This window comes from Excalfactoria chinensis, chromosome 3, assembly GCF_039878825.1.
Source record: "Excalfactoria chinensis isolate bCotChi1 chromosome 3, bCotChi1.hap2, whole genome shotgun sequence".
In the NCBI taxonomy this organism is placed as follows: Eukaryota; Metazoa; Chordata; class Aves; order Galliformes; family Phasianidae; genus Excalfactoria; species Excalfactoria chinensis.
In genome coordinates this window covers 29,961,229-29,981,772 of record NC_092827.1, presented here as the reverse complement: position 1 = coordinate 29,981,772, position 20,544 = coordinate 29,961,229, and the positions used below count along the sequence as shown (strand labels likewise).

Below are 20,544 nucleotides of genomic sequence, written 5' to 3'. Positions count from 1 at the left end.
ATCTTACTTTCCTGAAAGGAAATTTGGGAAAAGGCTGTGCATGTAACTGTTCTCTGCACAGAGAATGGGTAAGAAGGCTTGCCGAGTAAACTGAAAGGAAACTGTTCTTGTAATGCTGGCAGTTCTGGTTAAGCCTGAGGAAGACCCCACTTGCAAGTAGGATTTGATAAAAGATTTCATTGTTCCTTGCTCCTTCTTTTCACCTGCAGGAATAATCCTTGTCTCCTGACACAGAAAGAGATCTGAAATAGGTCATGCTTTCTTGCTTTGAGCAGTGGGCAGTAATGTTCATCTCCTGGGCAGAATTCAAATCTTCCACTTTTGTGTCTTCAGATTCATAACTTTAGCAGTCAGGATCCAACGAAATGCCAGGTCAGAAAGTAGAAGCCAGATTCACTGTGTCCTTGCCTTTTTATACTGCTTAGACAACATAAGGAGACTGGGAAAGCTTCTTGCTTTTTCTTGCTCTTTACATTGTGTGCACTATGGTGTCTGAAGCAAGATGCAGACTTGGTTAAAGCTTGTCATGTTGACTTTTACCCAACTGTCTCTTAATTAAGAAGTGAACTCTTCCTTCTTACTTGGCAGAAACAAATCTTTACCCACTGCCTCATATCATGTGGAAGACGAGGATCTCCTTTACTGTGTGTGTTTGTTTTTTTTTTAAATGGTCTCTGCTGCTTTTTAGCTCAGATTTGTTGAGTGATCACTAAAAGCAAGAGGAAACTGAATCAAAAGGGAGATCATAGTGTCATAATTGTGACACAGCGGTGTCATTTCTGTTTCAGTAGGTAATATTCTACGAGGTGTGAAAAATGGGGCAGTTCTTTCTGTGTCAGTTCACTGTACTATACTGTACAGCAGTTGTTTTACACAGAGTATGTTATACAGCAGTACAATTGTCTGTCTCTGGGACTTACTGAAGTATAAAAGGTAACTTTTATCTTTTTCTTCCATTGTGTTTAACTGCCTCGATTTTCACAACCAGCTTATCTGATTTTTTTTGCCGGTCATTCCGGTGCTCCTTGCCCTGTTTGCCCATGGCTTCTGTCAGGGGTTGCAGTGGCAAGTCTGACTGCTATCACTCTGGTAGCATCCAGCTTGCTGTAGTTTTCCATGCACAGGAACAACGCTGCTTCTCTCTTGTTTCTTTTATTAACAGTCATAATGGAAGCAGCTAGAGTAGTTTCTATTTCTTCTTTTCCACTTCTTTTTAAGACTGATGGCTTCAGTCCTAAAAAGCACTGTATTTGCAATTTGCAGGTTAAATATGATAAAATCAACAGGAAGCAAGATGAGTCAGTGCTGTACATGCTGTCTTTTTGTAGACCACAATGTGTGGGATTTATTTGAAATACAGAAGGTCTCCCGACATCTGCTTCTAAAAGAATAATTCTAATGTATGTTCTTAGCCTCTAAGGTAATGAGAAGTGGAGAAGGAGGGATGGCCATACTGTTTTGTTCCTACCTCGTTGCACCAGAGTTCTGCGCAAAACAAACTCAGTCTACAGAGATTCATGTGATTTATTACGTGCTGATAATAGACCAGAGCTGTGAGAACTACAAGCAAACTACAAATGCCTTCTTCCTATCCACCCTCACCTACCTCCTCCCCACAAGTAACACATGGGAATGGGAAATGGGGGCTGACATCTGTAATGTTTGGTTTCTGCCACTCCCTCATGGTCACTCACTGCTCATGTTCCACAAGGTTCCCTCTCATGGGACGTTGTCCTTACCAAACTGATCCTGCATGGGCTTCCCACAGGCTGCATCTCTCCCAGCACTGCCCCAGCATGGCTCTGTATCACAGGGCCCACCCTTTGAGTACTGCTCCCCACAGGTGCAGCTTCCCCTGCCCTCCCACCCCACCATGGGCTACTCACCACAGCAGCTCCTGTCTGTGCTGCTTCTGTGCGGGTATCCGTGGCTGTGGCTCCTTCAGACCTCATCCACCATCGCACCGTGGGCTCCTCTGTGACTGCACATAGAGATCTGCTCCATGTGGTGCCTGTGGGTGCCTGGAACACCTCCTGCCCTCCTTCTGCACTGACTTAGCATCTGCAGGGTTGTTAGTAATGGAGCAGTTACTTTCTATTGCTATAGCCAGTGATTAGCCTTCATAGGAGAGGCAGAAGGAAACACTGAGAAAATGAGGAAAGAGACATTCATGTAGTCACTTCGGTCCTTCCTCTGCGGCAGAGCCATCTTTTAATCCTGAATGTCACTGGTTCCTCAGGCTGAATGCTTCTTTTGACATAGATCTGGGACTTTATACGGCAAATTCTGGGTCCTAGAGTATGTGCAATGCTAAATCCCAGGAGTGACTCTAAGGCATTTTAAAAAAACACACCATCATCTCCAGCATAGAAGCATAGACTACTTTAAGCTGAGCTATCTGAACTGTTCTATCTAGTATTTTTTCAGTAATGTTATTACTTTTTTTTTTTTTGTCTGAAATACATCAGACTGATATGCATCAAATAGCAAAGTTATTTGACATCATGTACTACATATAAAGTATATATAATTGGAGATTTTGATGCCACGCTTTAAACTAACAACTTTATCAGCACTTCCCCAAATTTTTGTGTCTTCCATTTGCAACAGTTATCTTCAATGTTGTTACAAACGATCTAGTCTCAAGACTCAAATGCATGCAGAGTAGGTTTGCAGGTGGTACTCAACTGGGAGAAGCAGTCGATTCCCTTGAGAGTTGAGAAATCTTGCAGAGTTCTTGAGAAATTTTGGTAACGTGGTTATTGGATGTTGTGGTGATGGATCTGCTGCTGGGCTAGATGACCTTGGCAATCCTTTCTGATCTTAATGATTCTATGATTGGAGAGGGCTGGACAATAGCAACCACACAAAGTTTAACAAGAGCAAGTGCTGGATTCTGCACTTGGGACAGGGCAACCTCTGTGTGCAGCCCTGGAGGATGCATGGAAAAAGGAGTCTGAGAGTTCTGGTTGAGAGGAAATTGAACGTGATTCAGAAGTGTGCCCTGGAAGTCAAAAGGGCCAACCATACTCTGGAGTGCATCAGGTCAAGCACTGCAATCAGGCAAGGGAAGGAGTTGTCCTGCTCTGCTCTGTGCTGTGTGGCCTCACCTCCTGCACTGGGTGCAGGCTTGGGCACAAAGATATAAGAAGGATGCAAAAATCTTAAAGAGCATCCAAAGGATTTAGATGAAGGATCTCTAGACGGTAAGGTCTCTGAGGAGCAGCTGAGGTCCCTTGATATCTTCAGCTTAGAAAAGATGAGACTGAGAGGAGGCCTCATAATGACTCCTCACAGGAGGTGGAGGGGCAGCACTGAGCTCTGCTCTCTGTGACTGTTAAAAAAATGTTCTGCACCAGAGAGTAGCAAGCCCTGGAACAGGCTGTCCAGTGCAGCAGGCATGGCCGCAAGCTGCTGGAGTTCAAGGCGCATTTGGACAGTGGTCTCAGATGTAGGGTTTGAATTTTGGGTTGTGCTGTGCAGAGCTGAGACTCACTGATCCTTGTGGGTCCGTTCTAACTTAGGATATTCTATGATTCAATGAATGGTGTTGAATGTTTGGTTATATTGCTGCTGTAGTCACTGATCATTCTAAGTAAAATGCTTTTTGGGGGATTGCTGGATTGAGTTTGGGTTACCTGATATATATATTTTTTTACTGTTTTGGATTGTAGAACTGGAATGTAGAACTTGTTTAACTTAGTGAATCTCTGTATGAGGTAATGTGATCCTTCTAAACTATTTTCTTTAATTCCTTTGGAATGAATATATTGTGCTTCTGCTACTTGATGCAGCTATTCCAGGAGAAAATAATATATAATGAATGCAGCACCTAAAATGATGATGGAATTTGTTGAGAGTTTGACTCCTTCTGTTTGCTTCATCCTCCCCAGACAAGCGTGTCGATGATTGGCCCTTGATGCAGTCTCCATTTCCAACACTGACTATAAGCACTATTTATCTCCTCACTGTTTGGCTGGGCCCCAAATGGATGAAGACAAGAGAGCCCTTCCAGTTACGTTTCCTGTTGGTTGTTTACAACTTTGGGATGGTTCTACTCAACTTCTTCATTTTCAAAGAGGTGTGTATGCACTCTTACAGAAGGGAATTCCTACTAAGGTTTGAAAGTATCTACAGATGTGAAGTTGAAATAATATCATGCATTTTATACTGTCTGTTGTAGGAGGTTTAGCCCAGATGTTTAGAATTGAATTTGTGTTTGACATGAGTATTTCAGTAGTTAGGTTGTGAATAAAATACCTAGATGGATATATATGATTTGTGCACTATCTAGATGAAGATCTTCTTAGATTCATGTTAGTGTAAATACTGTACAGAATAACTGGAGTCCATAAAGATTTAAGTGGAATTATGTAACAGTTTGGAAACCATTTTCCCAGGATAGTGTTTCAGAATACATATGATGCTAAGGAGAAGTTTTTGTTACTGTGATTTTGCTCGTGTGGGTTAAAGGTTCTCCTGAAAGACTGTGAACCCTGAAAGATTGTGAATTTACAAGTTGTATTTCCAGAAATAAGAAAACAGATGACATGGTTAAAATTACAGCGTTACTTTTCAAGATGGCCTGTTCAGCACTTTTGCCAGGAAAGCAGGAATATTCTTTATATTGACCTCTCTCCAGAGCCTCATATTAGTTGATTAGCAGTTTTTAAGACATACTGCAGTAACTAATCTTAGCCATAACATCTCCTTGCACTATTCAGTTATGTAATAAGATATTACAGATAACCCAGAATTTAATGCTTTCACCTAAGAATAATTGTGGAAATTGATGAAATTGATGAGGCATCTTGGCAGCTTAAAACTGAAATTCCTCTGAAATTAGTTTGTTTGTTTCTTTTTTTGTTTGTTTGTTTGTTTTGTTTTGGTGCTATCTCTGTCTCTTTCACTTTTTTCTTAATCAGTTTGTATTATCCATAAGCTGAATTACACCAAGCTTGCAGTTAGTTCACATCCAAAGGTCTGTTGCTTCTAGGATAATAAATCTAGTTGTGTAGCATTGCCAGACCACTGAATTCATATACAAATGAATGTAACTACCCAGCTGCAGGCAGAGGTTCTAATGTCCTGCTATTTCAAATGGCTGTTCAATTGGCTATTCAATGGATGTTAAATCAAGCAAACTGTTGATACAACACTTGTACTAAGAAGTGACTTTTCTCAGCCTTAGGGAATGATACAAGTATTCAAGTTTCAAATGTTGTCTTTATCCAGGCAACTTCTACTTCAGTCTGTGTGGGGTTTGCATTACCTATGCGCCCCTGTTGTAATTGTCATGAGTAAGGTAGCTGTTACGGGTAAAATGATACTCTGGTTGTATTTTGTGAATGACCGAAGTTTCCATCTATTTCTAAGAATAGAATTTGAATGTGAAGTGCTTTTGATAAGGTCCATAGATCTTATTTTTAAATTTAAATGTTATTTTAATATTCATCCTGATTACAAAGTGCATTGGTCACCTTTGATAATATACATTAAAATGACAATCCCACAAAATGCTGCTAGATTTTACAGTCCAAGACTCTCTTATGTTGGTCTCAAATTTAGATTGAGATTTAGGTGCAAATTTACCTTCAAACATTCATACATCTCAGATGCAGATCCCCATTTTGCCACAAATTCATGTATTTCTTACTCCATTTTGAAGTAGCTTCAGGCTGGTGAAGTAAATTTGTTACTGCCTTTGCCAAGTGAACTTTAGAGAAATTACCTAATTATCAGCAGACCACAGTAGAAAATGGTTATTTTCTATAATGGTGCACACAATACTATTCTGTAGATCACTGATATGGTCAGATGTGCTTATGCCCATGTGGAACCACACAGGAGAACAGTGGTTTTTACAGTGGCTTGTAAACAGGCTTAGGTGACACAGAAATAATTGGATTCTGAGATCTCTGTTTTGGAGATGTTCTTGTATCAATTTTCTTTACTGCAACAGCTCCCAGTTTACAAGATATGCTATCTTTTTGCACCTCAACAGAGTGGGATTACCTGGCTTTAAACAGCCTTGGATTATAGCGTATATGAACATCAAAATTAAAAGTATTAATTAAACCTTGTACAGCTCTAGGCAAGTGCTCTTCTTTCCAATGGAAACTTGCTCAAAGTTTATCTTTTCCTGCTTTGATTATTGTAATACCCTTTATTTGGCATGGCTCTACAGAAGCACTTGATGTGCTTTAGGCCATTCCACTTGGCATGAAGTGGAGCAGTTCTCTTCATGCCATGTCTCTCCATATGTTTTATGTGTGCTCAGCATTGGCTGTTCAGGGTTTTTTTTCTGGATTTTGATTGGTACATTGTTCTAAGATTGGTAGATGCAAATTGTCTAATCCCTGTTTGTTGGAGAGAATGTCTGCTCTTATGTGTCACAGCATTTGTGTTTCTGTTATTCTTTGTGAAAGCAATTAGGTATCTTTCGTTTCTGAATCTAGAGCCCTCTGAGAAAAGAATCATGTCTGAATATCTTAAGGTTGTATTTGTTCAGGACTTTACTTACCTGGTGAAATATAAGCAAGGAAAATTAGTACTTTTAATTTTATAGGAAAAAAATGCTCATTGTGTAAGCAGATTGTTAAAACTAAATACTGGTTTTCATCAGTAGTATTAAGACTAATTAGGACAGTTAAATTACTTTGTGCTGGTAAGTTTAATGTAGCAAGAAACTTGTTGGTAACTGTTTTGAACTTGGTTTATTTAGTATCTTTCCCCTCACGTATGGCTTCAATATTTTCAGCTGTTTTTATCATCAAGAGCTCGAGGGTACAGCTATGTCTGCCAGACTGTGGATTATTCAGATAATGTTTATGAAGTTAGGGTGAGTATTTCTTTATTATTATTATTGGTGCATGTGTAATATACATTATATTGGTGTATGCGTAATAACACTACATTGTAAGTTTTGTCTGAAGATACAGTATCCAAACTTGTTCTGTCAGCCATACTGTATCCCGTTACATTCTCTGATTGCTTTAGGCTTGATTACGTTACACATAGCTGGGTTAATCACAAATGTCAGTGTGTTTGCATTAACTTTCATCTGACTGCTACAAGGATGCATAGTCTTAAAGATACCATCCCTGGCTTCAGCCCTGGTTGCAGGAGCCAGGATAAACTTTGTATGCATGCTTTGGTTGCCAGCCTATGCTGCAGTTTATGATACAGCATTACCGCAGTAAAGGTGTAGTTCTAGATCAAAGCCGGTAAGATTTGTCAGCATATACTGTGGTTGCACTTCACTGATACTGGTGAGGCAACTTTTTGTCTCCTTTATCATGTTTGGCTTCATGAACTCTTAATAGCTTCTGGACGAATGTTTTGTCACTGTGTTTCTTTGCAGAAGCTTAGATTTCAAATGTGTGTATTTTGGAAAGCATTCAAGTTAAAATCAAAGTGCAGATGCTTCTTAGCTTTGGTAATACTGTTGACTAGCTCATGTGTTAAACCTTATCTTCCAGCAGAGCTGACTCTTGAGAATCTTGCAGCTGTCCTTGCAAGTTTCATCCACTGCAGATTATAACACGTTCCTGAAAATGCAATGGAAGCGTGTTATTGTCTAAGTATCTTGGATGGTTATAGCACATCTTGAAAAATGATTCAAGAAAGTGACTGTTCATGGGCACTCAAACACCTGTGTGAGTGGCTTGAGTGATAGTGAGAAAGACAAGTTTGTTTCTTAAAACTTCTGTATAATGGCTTATGTTGCAGAACAGCGGTGATAGTCACTTGTCTTTTGTCTTTACCAGTATTGTGGATTCGTTGTGTTGTTCACTTAAATACTTCTAACAGAAGTATTATATTATAATATTATTATTATTATTATATTATAATATATATAATAATATTATTATTTTGTTTAAAAGCAAATAATTGAAGTATAAAAAATGGGTTTTATGTTTATTTGTTGTGGGTTGTTTTTTTTTTTTTCCAATAGACAAGCAAAATAGAATGCCCTGATACTCAGCTGAATGATAGCAAGGGACTGTGGTGAAATAAATTAAAGGAATTTTGTCACAGATTTATCTAGATCAATCTATGTCTGTGACAGGGGGGCAGTAGGCCCGTGGGCCCCCTGGCCCCAAAAATGAGAAAAGGGGAAGGGGTAGGGAGATGGGAGCTGGGCTCAAGGAAACAAACAGAACAGCAGCAACAATCTAAGAAGGAAAACTCATTTTACTAACTATGATATTGGAATGTGAGATAACACAATATAATACAATCTAATTGAAATTGAGGCTAATAAATCAAGTAAAATAAGTGAGAGAGAGTTTTCCAAAGACCGAGAAGCCTACTTTGAAATTGAAGGCACGTGACTTGGAGGCACACCCACTGCCAAGCAGTGAGAGAGAAAGCCAGCTTCACTTCCATGATGTATTTTCCTCTCAGACCGTGAGGTCCTCTGGGACATGTAGTTCTTCTTCTCTGTGCTCCACATGATGCTATGATGTGGAATACCAATAGCAAAAATTACAAAACCATGACATATTTTTATTGTTGTTAAACAGAAGAGATGTAGCAGTTTGTAAATGAAAACTGTTTAATAGCCTCACTTTTAGGTGCACGTGTAGACATGCTGTACAAGTATCAGACCTGATCAACAGAATTATATTCTATTTTGTTTATTATGAGGATAAAAGGATTATGAAATAAAGACAAAAGGACTGGTACAATATAGTAATTGCCTATGGTATGTGTGGCCAAGATTCTTTTTATTTCCTAGCTTTTTAAGATTTTGCAAATTTGTGGACTTGCATAAACTTTATTTCTAAACTTTGAGGTTGTAATATGCTCAATTTGCAACTGATGAATAGGGAAAAAGGTTCAGTTTTTTGAAGTGTTGCAGTAATTGCTTAGTCTGCTATTGGACAAGACCCTTGTATGGTCATAATCTGGTGGTTCTGGGTAAATTCTCAATTTAAGGCAATAAGTAGCAAGTAGAAAACTATACTTTCTACACTTGTACTGAATTTAGCTAAGGAGTCTAGAGTAAGCATCTGGCCTACATCTCAGTGTATCATGCTTTGTTACGGAGACTAGGAAGCTGGAACAATCTAATTGCATGTCGCAATCTAAATGAAAATAGAAGTCCTGATGTCACCTCTGTATCTTTATCATTTCTGGATGAAGTACAAATACAAAGTTGCCATGTAGGGGCCTATTGAAAGGGTCTTTTTTTGCCTACAGGGAGTACAGAAAGCTGGCTAATGGTTCCAAAGCAAAGATACATACAGTCCATCTTTCATCAGCCCAAACAGATTAAACTCAGAAGGCACCAAATCTCAACTATGTGGTGGGTGTTGTAAAACAGTCCATCCAAGTTTGGCAGTGTGCTCTATGGTCTTCAAACTGATAGGAAGCCTGGTATTACTGTGTTGCGAGGGAAAGGTTGTCTTCTCTGGCCTGACACTGGATGTTTGAGCCTTCAATTTGGTCAGCATTGCAATGTAGTGATCAGAACTGATGGTTTGTCCATGTTTCAGGAACAGCAGAAAGATTATCCCTTTCCTATCCCAAAAGACAGTGCACATAACTTTATCTACTGAGGACATTGTCTTGAACTTTTCCTTCAGTGGGGAATTTACATGTTCCCACTCCATGAACTGCAGTTTTGATCCGAGCTGGTACCAGTGACACCATGTCTCATCACTGTTAATGACAATGATTCAGGAAACCATCACCTTCAGCCTCATATTGGTTCAATAGGTCCTGACAGACTTGCATATAGTGTTCTTTCTATTCCTGTACAAGTATCTGTAGGACTCACCTGGCATAAACTTTGTCATGATTGTTTCCAAGGCATTGAAGTTTATATTAAGCTCAGGATACAGATGAATTGATGGAGGCACTCTTCATTTCATGGTATGACAGCTCTGTGTGGCCATCCAGAACATAGTTTGTCTTTCATGTTACTGTTACCACTGCTGAAATGCACCCACCCACTGTCGCACTTTGCTAACCTCCACTATTTGGTCTCCATAAATGTTCAGTGAATGTCAATGGGTGTCATCTTTTCTGCATGGAGGAATCCAATGGTACACCTTTGCTTCATATGTCAGATGCCATTCTGTCAGACTGCCCCTCTGCTGCCATCTGTCGCATGGCAAGAAAATGTAATGGAATACTGGCATAAAGGTTCAGCCTCTACTGCCATACCAGCAACACTTGCCTCTGACACTGTGGGCCAACGAGACATTTATTTCAGAGCAGCCCTTGTAAATCCAGGCAGTGGGGTGCTCCTTTAGGTGCTCCAGTACCTGAAGTGAAGGATTTCATAATTCCGTGTGAATTAAAACATTTTAATATCTGTCAATAGTCACTTGCACCCTCTGCTTGTGCACACATGTTCCTGTTTTGCAGAACAAGGCTGGTCTAGTTTGTTTGTATTTCTGGAGAGATGAGAAGTCAGAATCTGCAGTGAATTAGTTTTAAGTGTACTAACTGTAATCGCAATGATGAGTTGTGGTTGTAACTGCAGGCTGCTTGCTTTTACTCACATTCTTTAAATGTATCTACAAATTGAATAGTTTCCTCTAAATTTCTATGAAAGGGGAACTTCTAATAAGATAAGCCCCATGGTTCTATAAATTTCTATAAATGAAGCAGAAGGAAAATGAGATCTCTTTAAAAAGAAGTCCTGTTCCTTAAAACCCCTTTCTGGATGGCTGTCTCAACCTCAAATGAGAAAAGAGGGTTCAGGAGCAGAGTTCCATGTTAAAAGAGCCCTCTGTTCAAAGACCCTGCAAGCAAGCAGAGTTCATAGGATTGGACCTCTTGCTGACTCCCTTAATCCTAGGCTACAGTGTAATCTTTTGTGCCATCTGGTGTTTTAACAGATTTACATTGATGCATCTGAAAACTGACAGAAATTGTATGGTCATAAATAGTATTATTCATTACAGGAATGGATCTGTTTTAATGCATATTTGCTCTTAAGCTACATCCAAAGAAAGACTATGGATTAGGTCATAATTTTTGGTGCGTTACAGAAAAACTTTGACAGTAACCATCCACTCCTTAAATAGAGCTTACATGTTGGTGTTTTGTTCTACTTTCTATCCTCTGTCACTGATAGAGCGCTGACTTTGGGGAAACAATGTAACATCTGATTTTTTTCTGCACTTGTGAGCTAATGGTCAAAATGCCTTCATAAAGCGTTGGGAGCTCTGAGATTAGGCCAGTACCTGGAACCTGTCAAGAATAAACAGTAAAACCTCAGGATGGAAAGCAGGAGGACAAAAAAAGAGCTTTCGGGCAAAAGATCTATATAAACATAAAAGTCAGCAGTTATTATCCTGCAAAGAAATGGAAGCTATTTTTATTCTTAAGTAATGGGAAGCTTTTTGATCAGAAGTTAAGCTGACTTCGATCCACGTGCTGTAATTGCTTTCTCTGCAAGACAGTTAGAATTAAAAAGAAGAGAAACAAAGTGTTTGACTTTCCAAAAACATCCTGGGCATAAAATAGTTTAATGTTGGATTTTTCTTGTACATTTTGCTGTATGTCATACAGTAAATTTACAGGTTATTCCACTGTTTCTTTAGCAAAATAGGCAGTAGCTTTGAGCTTTCCAGGCAGTTTGCTTGCTTGTAGCTGACCTATTGGTTCTTTGCAGTTTTCTCGGAAGACAGCACTTCCAAAGAGCGTGAGTGCAGGTGTGTCAGTCCATGGATGCAGGCCAGAGCATTTACTGTCAACTCATGAGATGAAAAGATGTTTATCTTAATTTATTTAGAAGATGCAGCTTTAGCAAAGATCTGTAAAAGATGCTGTGCTGTGATGCTAATCCATGGGTGTGAGATAAAGCCTTGATGTGGGTGTTGTTATACACATGCCTATCTGTCCCAGAGGCAGAACTGTACTGGATATTGGGTAACACGTATTGATAGTTCTTGCAGCTTGTATGCATGTCTGGGAACTCCAGTATCTGTGGGTGTCGTTTTTCTCTCATTAAGCATCTTTCCAACTTTGGCATGTATCTTTTGGTAGAAAACTGACAAAATTAGTGTCTTCTTCCTGAGATCCGAAGTAGGCTGTACTGTGTCAATTAGGGAGAAGGGCGCTGATTAACATTTCCACAGAAGTCTGCAGTTTGGCATCAGTAAGCTGTGCAGTCCCTTTGGGAAACTGCAGAGTCTGCAATGCAGAACTGCGGCATTCTTCTGCCTTTTTTTTTTTTTTTTGGCTTCTGCTGTAATTTCTTAAAACGTTCACAGTCCACTTATGGTTGTGACAAGCTTATTCTCTCACTCATCCATGCTCTTAAATATCCCCGTTCGTGTGTATTTGGTCAGGGAAGCTGCTGCCCTCTTCTTAATTTTTTTTCTGCTATCTATCTTCTATCTACACTTCTTGCAAATGGGTGTGTTATGACATTGCCTGCTTTTCTTGCAGGTGCTGCCATTTCCATCACTTTTTTGTTTGTTTGTTTGTTTTTAAATTCTATTAATGAGTCACCATCTGGGATACATTCTGGTCCCACCCTTGCACAGCAAGCTAGTTGACTTGCAGTGCCAGGAACTGCAGTCATTGCTGTGCTTCCTGATCTGGAAGGGAGTCCCCACAAACCATGTATTCCAACATCACTGTATTAGCAAATTAGTACACGGAAATTCTGGGCTTAACCTGGTATAGCAATATTCTGGTTTCAACAGGAGGCCCCATTCATGTGACATCTGCTGTAATTGGTGGACTGAGAGCGGGGGAAGTTTGGGTGTGCAACACTACTGTGTCAGATAGATAGGTCATATCTCTGCAGCTTGCGTGGCTCCCATGATCTCATTTCTTCCATTCCCTGAATGGAATGTAGCCACTAGTGGAATGCTGGTTTCCAAAGAGTGTTACTGAATAGACTGGAAGAAACTAAGTGGAATATTTTCCTAATAGATATGAAATCTACCTCAGCCCAGCTTACTGAATGATTTGGTGTCCTCCTATCCATGTGCTTGTGATACTGAAAAACTTCATGTAAAGTTTCAGCCTTTGCAGCTCATTTCACCTTGAATTTTTAACTTCGTTGTTCTGACCATATCCATGTTGCTCCATAAGTATGGGAAGCTCTTTTGAAGTCTTCTCCCACAAAGCTCAAGATACAGGATGAGGACACAAACTCCTTGCATTTAATGGGTAAACTGTCCAGAGATAGTAATGTTCTTAATACTTCTAGTTCTTTTTTGTGGTAATCATTTGTGAGCAGTACACTCAGAATACATCCAGAGTACAGAATCACAGAATGACCCAGGTTGGAAGGGACCTCAAGGATCATGAAGCTCCAACCCCCCTGCCTGGCAGGGCCACCAAACTTGCACGTTTACTGGATCAGGTTTCCCAGGGACCCATCCAACCTGGCCTTGAACAACTCCAGAGACGGGGCATCCACAGCCTCACTGGGCAGCCTGTGTAGATGAATGGTGTATTGGTTTTGTTTTTACTCTAATCCTTTCAGACATTTAATGTTTCCACAGCAAAATTTACCAGGATTTGGGAATGGAAGAGATGTCTTCTATTGCATTAGATTGCTGGAGATAATTTAACTCCACTCAGACAGTAACTGGAAACCACTAATTTATTTATTAATTTTCTCATTACAGATAGCTGCTGCTTTATGGTGGTATTATGTCTCCAAAGGAATCGAATACCTAGATACAGTGTTCTTCATCCTGAGGAAGAAATTCAACCAAATCAGTTTTCTTCATGTCTATCACCATTTCACCATGTTCACTTTGTGGTGGATTGGTATTAAGTGGGTTGCAGGTGGACAAGGTGAGTTTCCTTTCTCCTGTATTTTGAGTGGACGTACAGCAGAATTATTGTTGTTTATGATCAGTGGGAAAAAGTTCTACTGGACTTAGCATTAGTAGAAGGCTGTTTAAATAGCAGTGAAGCACTGCAGTGACTTTAATGTGTGTTATCTTCCTCTGTGGGAAATGTGGGGGAGGAAAAGATACCAGGGCCCATAGTCTAATGAATTGCAAAACTCTTTTTTTTCTCATGGGCATCAACTGCAGGCATGAAGTTTTGTTTTCAAAATTATCATAGTTCTGTATGAAATAGAAAGATGAATGTATCTTGCCTAACTTCAATTTTTGCAGATACAGAGAACTGCAAAATCTCATTATGAGCAACAGTCTGTGTGCAAATGTAATGAAGTTAACGGAGATGTTATTTTGGCATTATATCTGAGTTTGGGGTTTGCTTTCTTTTTGTATTAAGAGACACATATAAAGTTCTGAAACCTTCCCTTGAAGGTGAGCCAATAAATCCATCCATTAACTTTTAAAACCTATTCATGGCACAAGTCTATAATTCATTATTAGCCTTTTTCGGTCCTTCTTACTTTCTAATACCTACGTCATTCAATTTTATTCCACTGTTCCTCCCACATCCTTTCTTTCCTAAATTGTACCTTTGTTGCCATTGTTTTTGTTTTGGTTTATTTGGTTTTTGTTGGTTTTTTTTTTGTTCCTCTCAAATTATATGCTCTACAGAGCCGAGGGTTCAGGGAAAATACCCAATTCTGTTGGTAATGTGCTTTAAGGCTTAATATACTTAGAATAACATACAGTAAACACCAAACTAACTTTTTGTCAAACCACCTAATACGTTATGTATACAGCTTTTAGGCTGTCATTTACTATAAATATCTCATGCTAGTAGATGAGGTAGTGTATACATAGATAGACCTGTTATAAATTATCTAACAGTTAGATTATCCTCATAGTTGCCACAGATGGATATCCGAGTTGTTTGATTTCAGCAGCTGTTCTCTGCATTGTCTTGATCTTATATGTCATTTCCCTTTGGAGCCTGTCTGGTAGTGTGATAAAACCTTAAAATGATCTAGTTTGTCACTGTTAAATGGAGCAAAGAGATCCTAATCCAAACATGAACACTGATCTTTGTTTCCAGCATGGATCATCCTGAAAAAAGTATTATATATTTATTTATAAATACTGGGTTTTGTAAGTCATAAATAAAGAAACCAGAGATGAGTGATTTAAATGAACTAATTTTGCAGTGCCCTTAGACATATTACAGCCGCAAGTGAGGTTTTGCTTTGTGTTGTTTTTTGACCTCTTTAATCAAACTTCCATGTGGGTTTCTTGATGTCTTGCTGAGGTGTGAACTTCAAACATTTCATTACAGCTTAACAAACTGAAGTTCAGAACCTACTACCACTTTATACTTTACACTGTCAAATACTGCTTTTAATAGTTCCCTTAGCAAAGCCACTGCACTTACACTACAACAGCTAATGTGTAATGCATGACTTCAGTCTATTCAACAAAAACATTTTGAAAAGCTTTTGCTTAAGTAGTTCCACGAGTGCAGTGGCACCTAATTGCACAAACAGCTATTTCTGTCAGTGCATGCTATCAGTAAGGTCTACACTATCCCACTGAGTGTTTCAAAGATGGAAGCCCAGCATGCCATGTGCTTTGTAATGATTACTACCACGTGAATAATACTAGAATAGATTGATTTATTTATTTTTTAATTACGTGAAAATCTTCCTTCTGTTTCTGGACAGCTTTTTTTGGAGCTCAGATGAACGCATTTATTCATGTTATTATGTACATGTATTACGGATTAGCTGCCTGTGGCCCTAAAGTTCAGAAATATCTGTGGTGGAAACGATACTTGACTATATTGCAATTGGTAAGTAAAATTTCTCCATTCATTTGAGGAGCTGTTGCCTCTGAGTAGATTTGCTTCTGTACTGCTTTGGAACAGGTGCTGTCCCTATCAAAAGTTCTTAGCTGTCTTATTTCAAGTTAGTTAGAAATTATTATGTTCTTAAATGTAATTACACAGTTAAAGTAATTGCTGAAGGATACAACTGTTGTTGTGTGAAGAAGTCTTCTTAAATACTTATTACTGCTCATGGGCATTTTTAAGTTTTAAGAAGACTGTATTTCAACAAGCAAAGACTTATTAATCAATGGCATAGTAAGGATCATTATGAGACCAGAAAAGGGCTAAAGATGGCTTCACAGTTCAACCTTAGAATGGCATTAACAACCATCCTCAACATCTGTATCTGCAAGCAGTCAGATACCAAGCACGTAGTTATCTTACTCTGAGTACCAAAAAATCACCATTGTGTTTAAAAGAAAAATCTAAAGGAATAACTATTACTTACAATTGAATATGTCTCTATGTATGTTTTTATTTATGTGTTTGCTTGTTTGTTTGAGTTTTCAAATCCACTTCAGAGCCAGTATGTTGCATGTTATGACAGCCAAATATAGTTTCCCCCTGCTTTACTGTTTCTCAGTTTTCATGAGTTAATACATTAGCATGCATGGATGCAGACCTACAAAATATATCCAGACCTTTTTGATTACGTGCTTTCTGTCTTTCAGGTGCAGTTCCATGTGACTATTGGCCACACAGCCTTGTCTATTTATATTGATTGTCCTTTCCCTAAATGGATGCACTGGGGTGTCATTTTCTATGCTATCACCTTCATTTTCTTGTTTGGTAACTTCTATTATCGGACATATAAGCTGCCCAAGGAACCTGTAAAGAATGGCAAAGTAGCAAACGGTGCTGTTGCAAATGGAGTAAGCAAAGCAGAAAATAATCCAGTGGTGGAAAATGGAAAAAAGCAGAAAAAGGGAAAAGCAAAAGGAGAGTAACTTGATCCAGGCCTTAACCATTGTTGGCAGTGAGGAACCTACAGTTTGGTTTATAAAAGGAAGAAAAAAACACTATCTGTACCAATTTACCTTAGGTTACTGAAGAGCTAGAACACAGATATTTTCATTATTTATGAAGATTGTTTTAAGAACAAAACTTAAAGTTGAATTTCTATTGTAATTATGTAATTATCATGCATATGGTCTCTGTGTAAACTTGTAGACTGCTGGTGTTGGTGAATGTAAGGAAGAATTGCAGTTAATTCCATGTTTAGCAGTCCAAAAGTTAAAACTACCATTGATGCAACCAGCTTCGTTGGCACCCACATTTCTTTGGGGAAGGGAGGGGGGAAGGAAGTAGCGTTTGGATACTTGTGTTTTCTTTCCAGAAATTTATTAAATTTCAAATTACAATGTATTATCTAATCAGAACGCGCAACTTTTCTTGTCCTCCTTGGAGAGTATCTTCAGAAACGTCATGTTTATGTATTGTCAAAACAGTGTTTGACTTTTTCAGACGTTACTTGATTTAATTTAGTGTCTGTTACAGGTTTATTTTGGTTTGTTTTTTTTTTTTTGTTTTTGTTTTGTTTTTTGTTTTGTTTGGGTTTTTTTGATTTATTTTGTTTTTGGTTGGTTGTTTTTTTTTTGTTGTTGTTTTGTTTTGTTTTTTTCCTTGTGTGGAAATATACCTACCTCTTCATCTGCTGAAAAGAATATTGAGCATTAAATAACTGATTTCTGAAATACGGAGTCCTCTAATATAAATATCCATTCACATAATTTAGGAGGAAATTTTTCTTTGGGATTGAAAGAGATTTTATTTCCAGGTGGTACTTTGGGTCAAAACATCAATTTTGAACTTAAATTTTGGGGTGGTGTTCTTAGAGTGGCCAAGAGAAGAAAACAGTTTAAGAATTTATAAATATGAAACAGTCATTGTGTGAAGCAAGCAATTTAAACAGGCCTGTGGCTTTGTTATCTGTGACCTGCATTAAACCTGTGGTGCTTATTGACACTGGAACTTGTAAGATAACATTATGATGGAGAGAAAGCAACACTGACATCTATTTAGAAGTACAGCGTGTCGTGTCGTGCTAACAACAGGACAGGTACTTTATTTGGGGAGAGAGAATTCAATTATGAAGTTCTAAATACTGCAAACACAATGCTGAAAATGCTGCTACTGTTTGATGACCATCAATACTCGATTTGCTAGACACTTGCGGGCCACCATTTTAATGTGAATGTCAGAGTTGGGCTTCTGTAAATCTGGTCCCAAAATATTCTTGGTTCTTCTCAATCTGATTGACAACGTGATTCTGCTAATCAGTTTTTAGTCATAATTGCTACTACAAGCTTTAAAAGAAGCCTTTTAGTCAGCCTTTCGTCTTACTTGATGCACTAATGCTTCACTCCTTTTGTGAAGTAAATAGGGATACAAGTTAATTCCCTTCCACACAAAATGAAAATTTAGACAGAATTTTTGTGTTGCTGTGGATGCAGTGAGTAAAATGCAAGTGGAGTTAGAAAGCACATCCTGAACTCACAGGGTTTTTATTCATCACTGCAACAGCTGCATTGTTGCTGTTGAAATGCACTTTTCCCAGCTCTGGCCAGAAATACTCATTGTCAGTGATGAACTTAAATGGAGGAAGCGGTGACATTACTGAGGGGAAAAAGTACACGCAGCTCTAGGTATAGAGAGTAATACGTGGCACATGTAACAGTTTATACATCTCGAATACCCATTTGCCTGTTATGACCTGTTTTGCACAATATGGACATTTTTATGTCTTGGGTTCATAGCTTGTCACTTCGATGAAAACTATCTAAGCCTAAAAAATTGGTGGTAGGAAAAAAAAGGGCTGGTTATGATCTGTTTTACTGGGAAATTATTTCTGATGCTGGAGCTCATTCAACTGCCTGAGTGGTTCATCAGTAATATCCACCACTGTGGATTTTGTGGCAGAATAGAGGATTTGGAGAGAATGTCTATGCTGAGATGTAATGTGTGTGACCATTCACTTTTCTGTCTGTTGTATCTCATGATTCTTCCTCCAGCCTTTGTAATGCTGCTTTCCTTCCTTCCTTCCTTCCTTCCTTCCTTCCTTCCTTCCTTCCTTCCTTCCTTCCTTCCTTCCTTCCTTCCTTCCTTCCTTCCTTCCTTCCTTCCTTCCTTCCTTCCTTCCTTCCTTCCTTCCTTCCTTCCTTCCTTCCTTCCTTCCTTCCTTCCTTCCTTCCTTCCTTCCTTCCTTCCTTCCTTCCTTCCTTCCTTCCTTCCTTCCTCCCTTCCTTCCTTCCTCCCTTCCTCCCTTCCTCCCTTCCTCCCTTCCTCCCTTCCTCCCTTCCTCCCTTCCTCCCTTCCTCCCTTCCTCCCTTCCTCCCTTCCTCCCTTCCTCCCTTCCTCCCTTCCTCCCTTCCTCCCTTCCTCCCTTCCTCCCTTCCTCCCTTCCTCCCTTCCTCCCTTCCTCCCTTCCTCCCTTCCTCCCTTCCTCCCTTCCTCCCTTCCTCCCTTCCTCCCTTCCTCCCTTCCTCCCTTTCTCCTTTCTTCTCCTTTCTTTCTCCCTTTCTTTCTCCCTTTCTTTCTCCCTTTCTCTCTCTCTTTCTCTCTCTCTTTCTCTCTCTCTTTCTCTCTCTCTCTTTCTCTCTCTCTTTCTCTCTCTCTTCTCTCTCTCTCTTTCTCTCTCTCTTTCTCTCTCTCTTTCTCTCTCTCTTTCTCTCTCTCTTTCTCTCTCTCTTTCTCTCTCTCTCTTTCTCTCTTCTCTCTCTCTCTCTCTCTCTCTCTCTCTCTCTCTCTCTCTCTCTCTCTCTCTCTCTCTTTCTCTCTCTCTTTCTCTCTCTCTTTCTCTCTCTCTTTCTCTCTCTCTTTCTCTCTCTCTTTCCCTCTGCTATGACTCTTATGCATTTATGCAATATGGCATGAGGTAGAGCGAACATGCTCTATTCTTCTTTCTTGCACAGATGCCACTGTTTAACAAGCCAAAATGTTGGCTGGCTGCCTAGCTCTGGAATGGCTAATGGAGCAAATAACTGCAAAGCAAGTTGGACAGCAGATTTACTGCACACCTACCATTCCAGATTAATGGCTGGTGTGGGTACTCTGACCCCAGTGTGATTTCCAGGTAGCTTACTCCACTTTGATAAAGAGTAGCTTCTTTTTGTTTGACATGGGATGTAGGCAGCTAACCAGTAAGTCTGTATCATTCCTTGTCTTGCATTGGTTGTTTACTCTGTCTTTCTGTAAGCCAGATTGGATAAACTGATAGGCTTAATGTGATCTGGCTCCAAAAAGTGCATACCAAGAAATGCTGTAGCAAAGGACATATAGTCAAATCTGTACTACACTTTGTAAAGTAAGAATTATATCTTGCATGCTGGCAAATACTTAAAAGAATTGAAAGTCAAATCTTGTCTTCCCCTCAGCACACATGGAAACTGCTCAAAGTTCGCAACAAGTCAAACTTTATGGGCAGAACTTGGGTAGAATCCTGCCCTCAAATTCTGGGTCATTTGATACCATTAAAAAGAAAAGAAAAAAAGAGAAAGAAAGAGACAGAGCTTTGGGAGAATTTGTGCATAGATGCACATCATGTCTGGCCACGTGAATAAAAGCAGCTTGAAAGATTAGTAGTTCCATGGGGGAAAATATTACACTGAGTTTCTGCAGTGCTGCTGTTTTGAGCCCATCTCCTGCTACGATGTTTTCTTAGATCTATTTATGATATATTTGATTATTCATGGCTTGAGTCTCACTTTGGTCTTGAATATGATGGCCTTACTAAGTGTGCACTTCTGTAGGCATGGCCATGAGTGCAATACTTCTGACTATGCAGATTTCTCTTTCTCAAGATTTGCATACATGAGATACTGCCAGTTCTAC

The 20,544-nt window shown here is 39.3% G+C and overlaps 1 protein-coding gene across 3 annotated transcripts in view; it reads left to right on the top strand.

Annotated features, from left to right (window-relative positions):
* ELOVL4 (ELOVL fatty acid elongase 4) overlaps positions 1-17,435 on the top strand; it is a 30,730-nt gene extending 13,295 nt beyond the window's left edge. For all 3 annotated transcript variants that reach the window (XM_072331884.1, XM_072331885.1, XM_072331886.1), the window contains exons 2-6: positions 3,894-4,081; positions 6,761-6,841; positions 13,611-13,782; positions 15,551-15,678; positions 16,386-17,435. In XM_072331884.1, the coding sequence (XP_072187985.1) occupies positions 3,894-4,081; positions 6,761-6,841; positions 13,611-13,782; positions 15,551-15,678; positions 16,386-16,661 (845 nt within the window). In that variant the 3' untranslated portion in view covers positions 16,662-17,435. The remainder of the gene's footprint in view (positions 1-3,893; positions 4,082-6,760; positions 6,842-13,610; positions 13,783-15,550; positions 15,679-16,385) is intronic.
* The last annotated feature ends 3,109 nt before the right edge of the window (positions 17,436-20,544 follow it).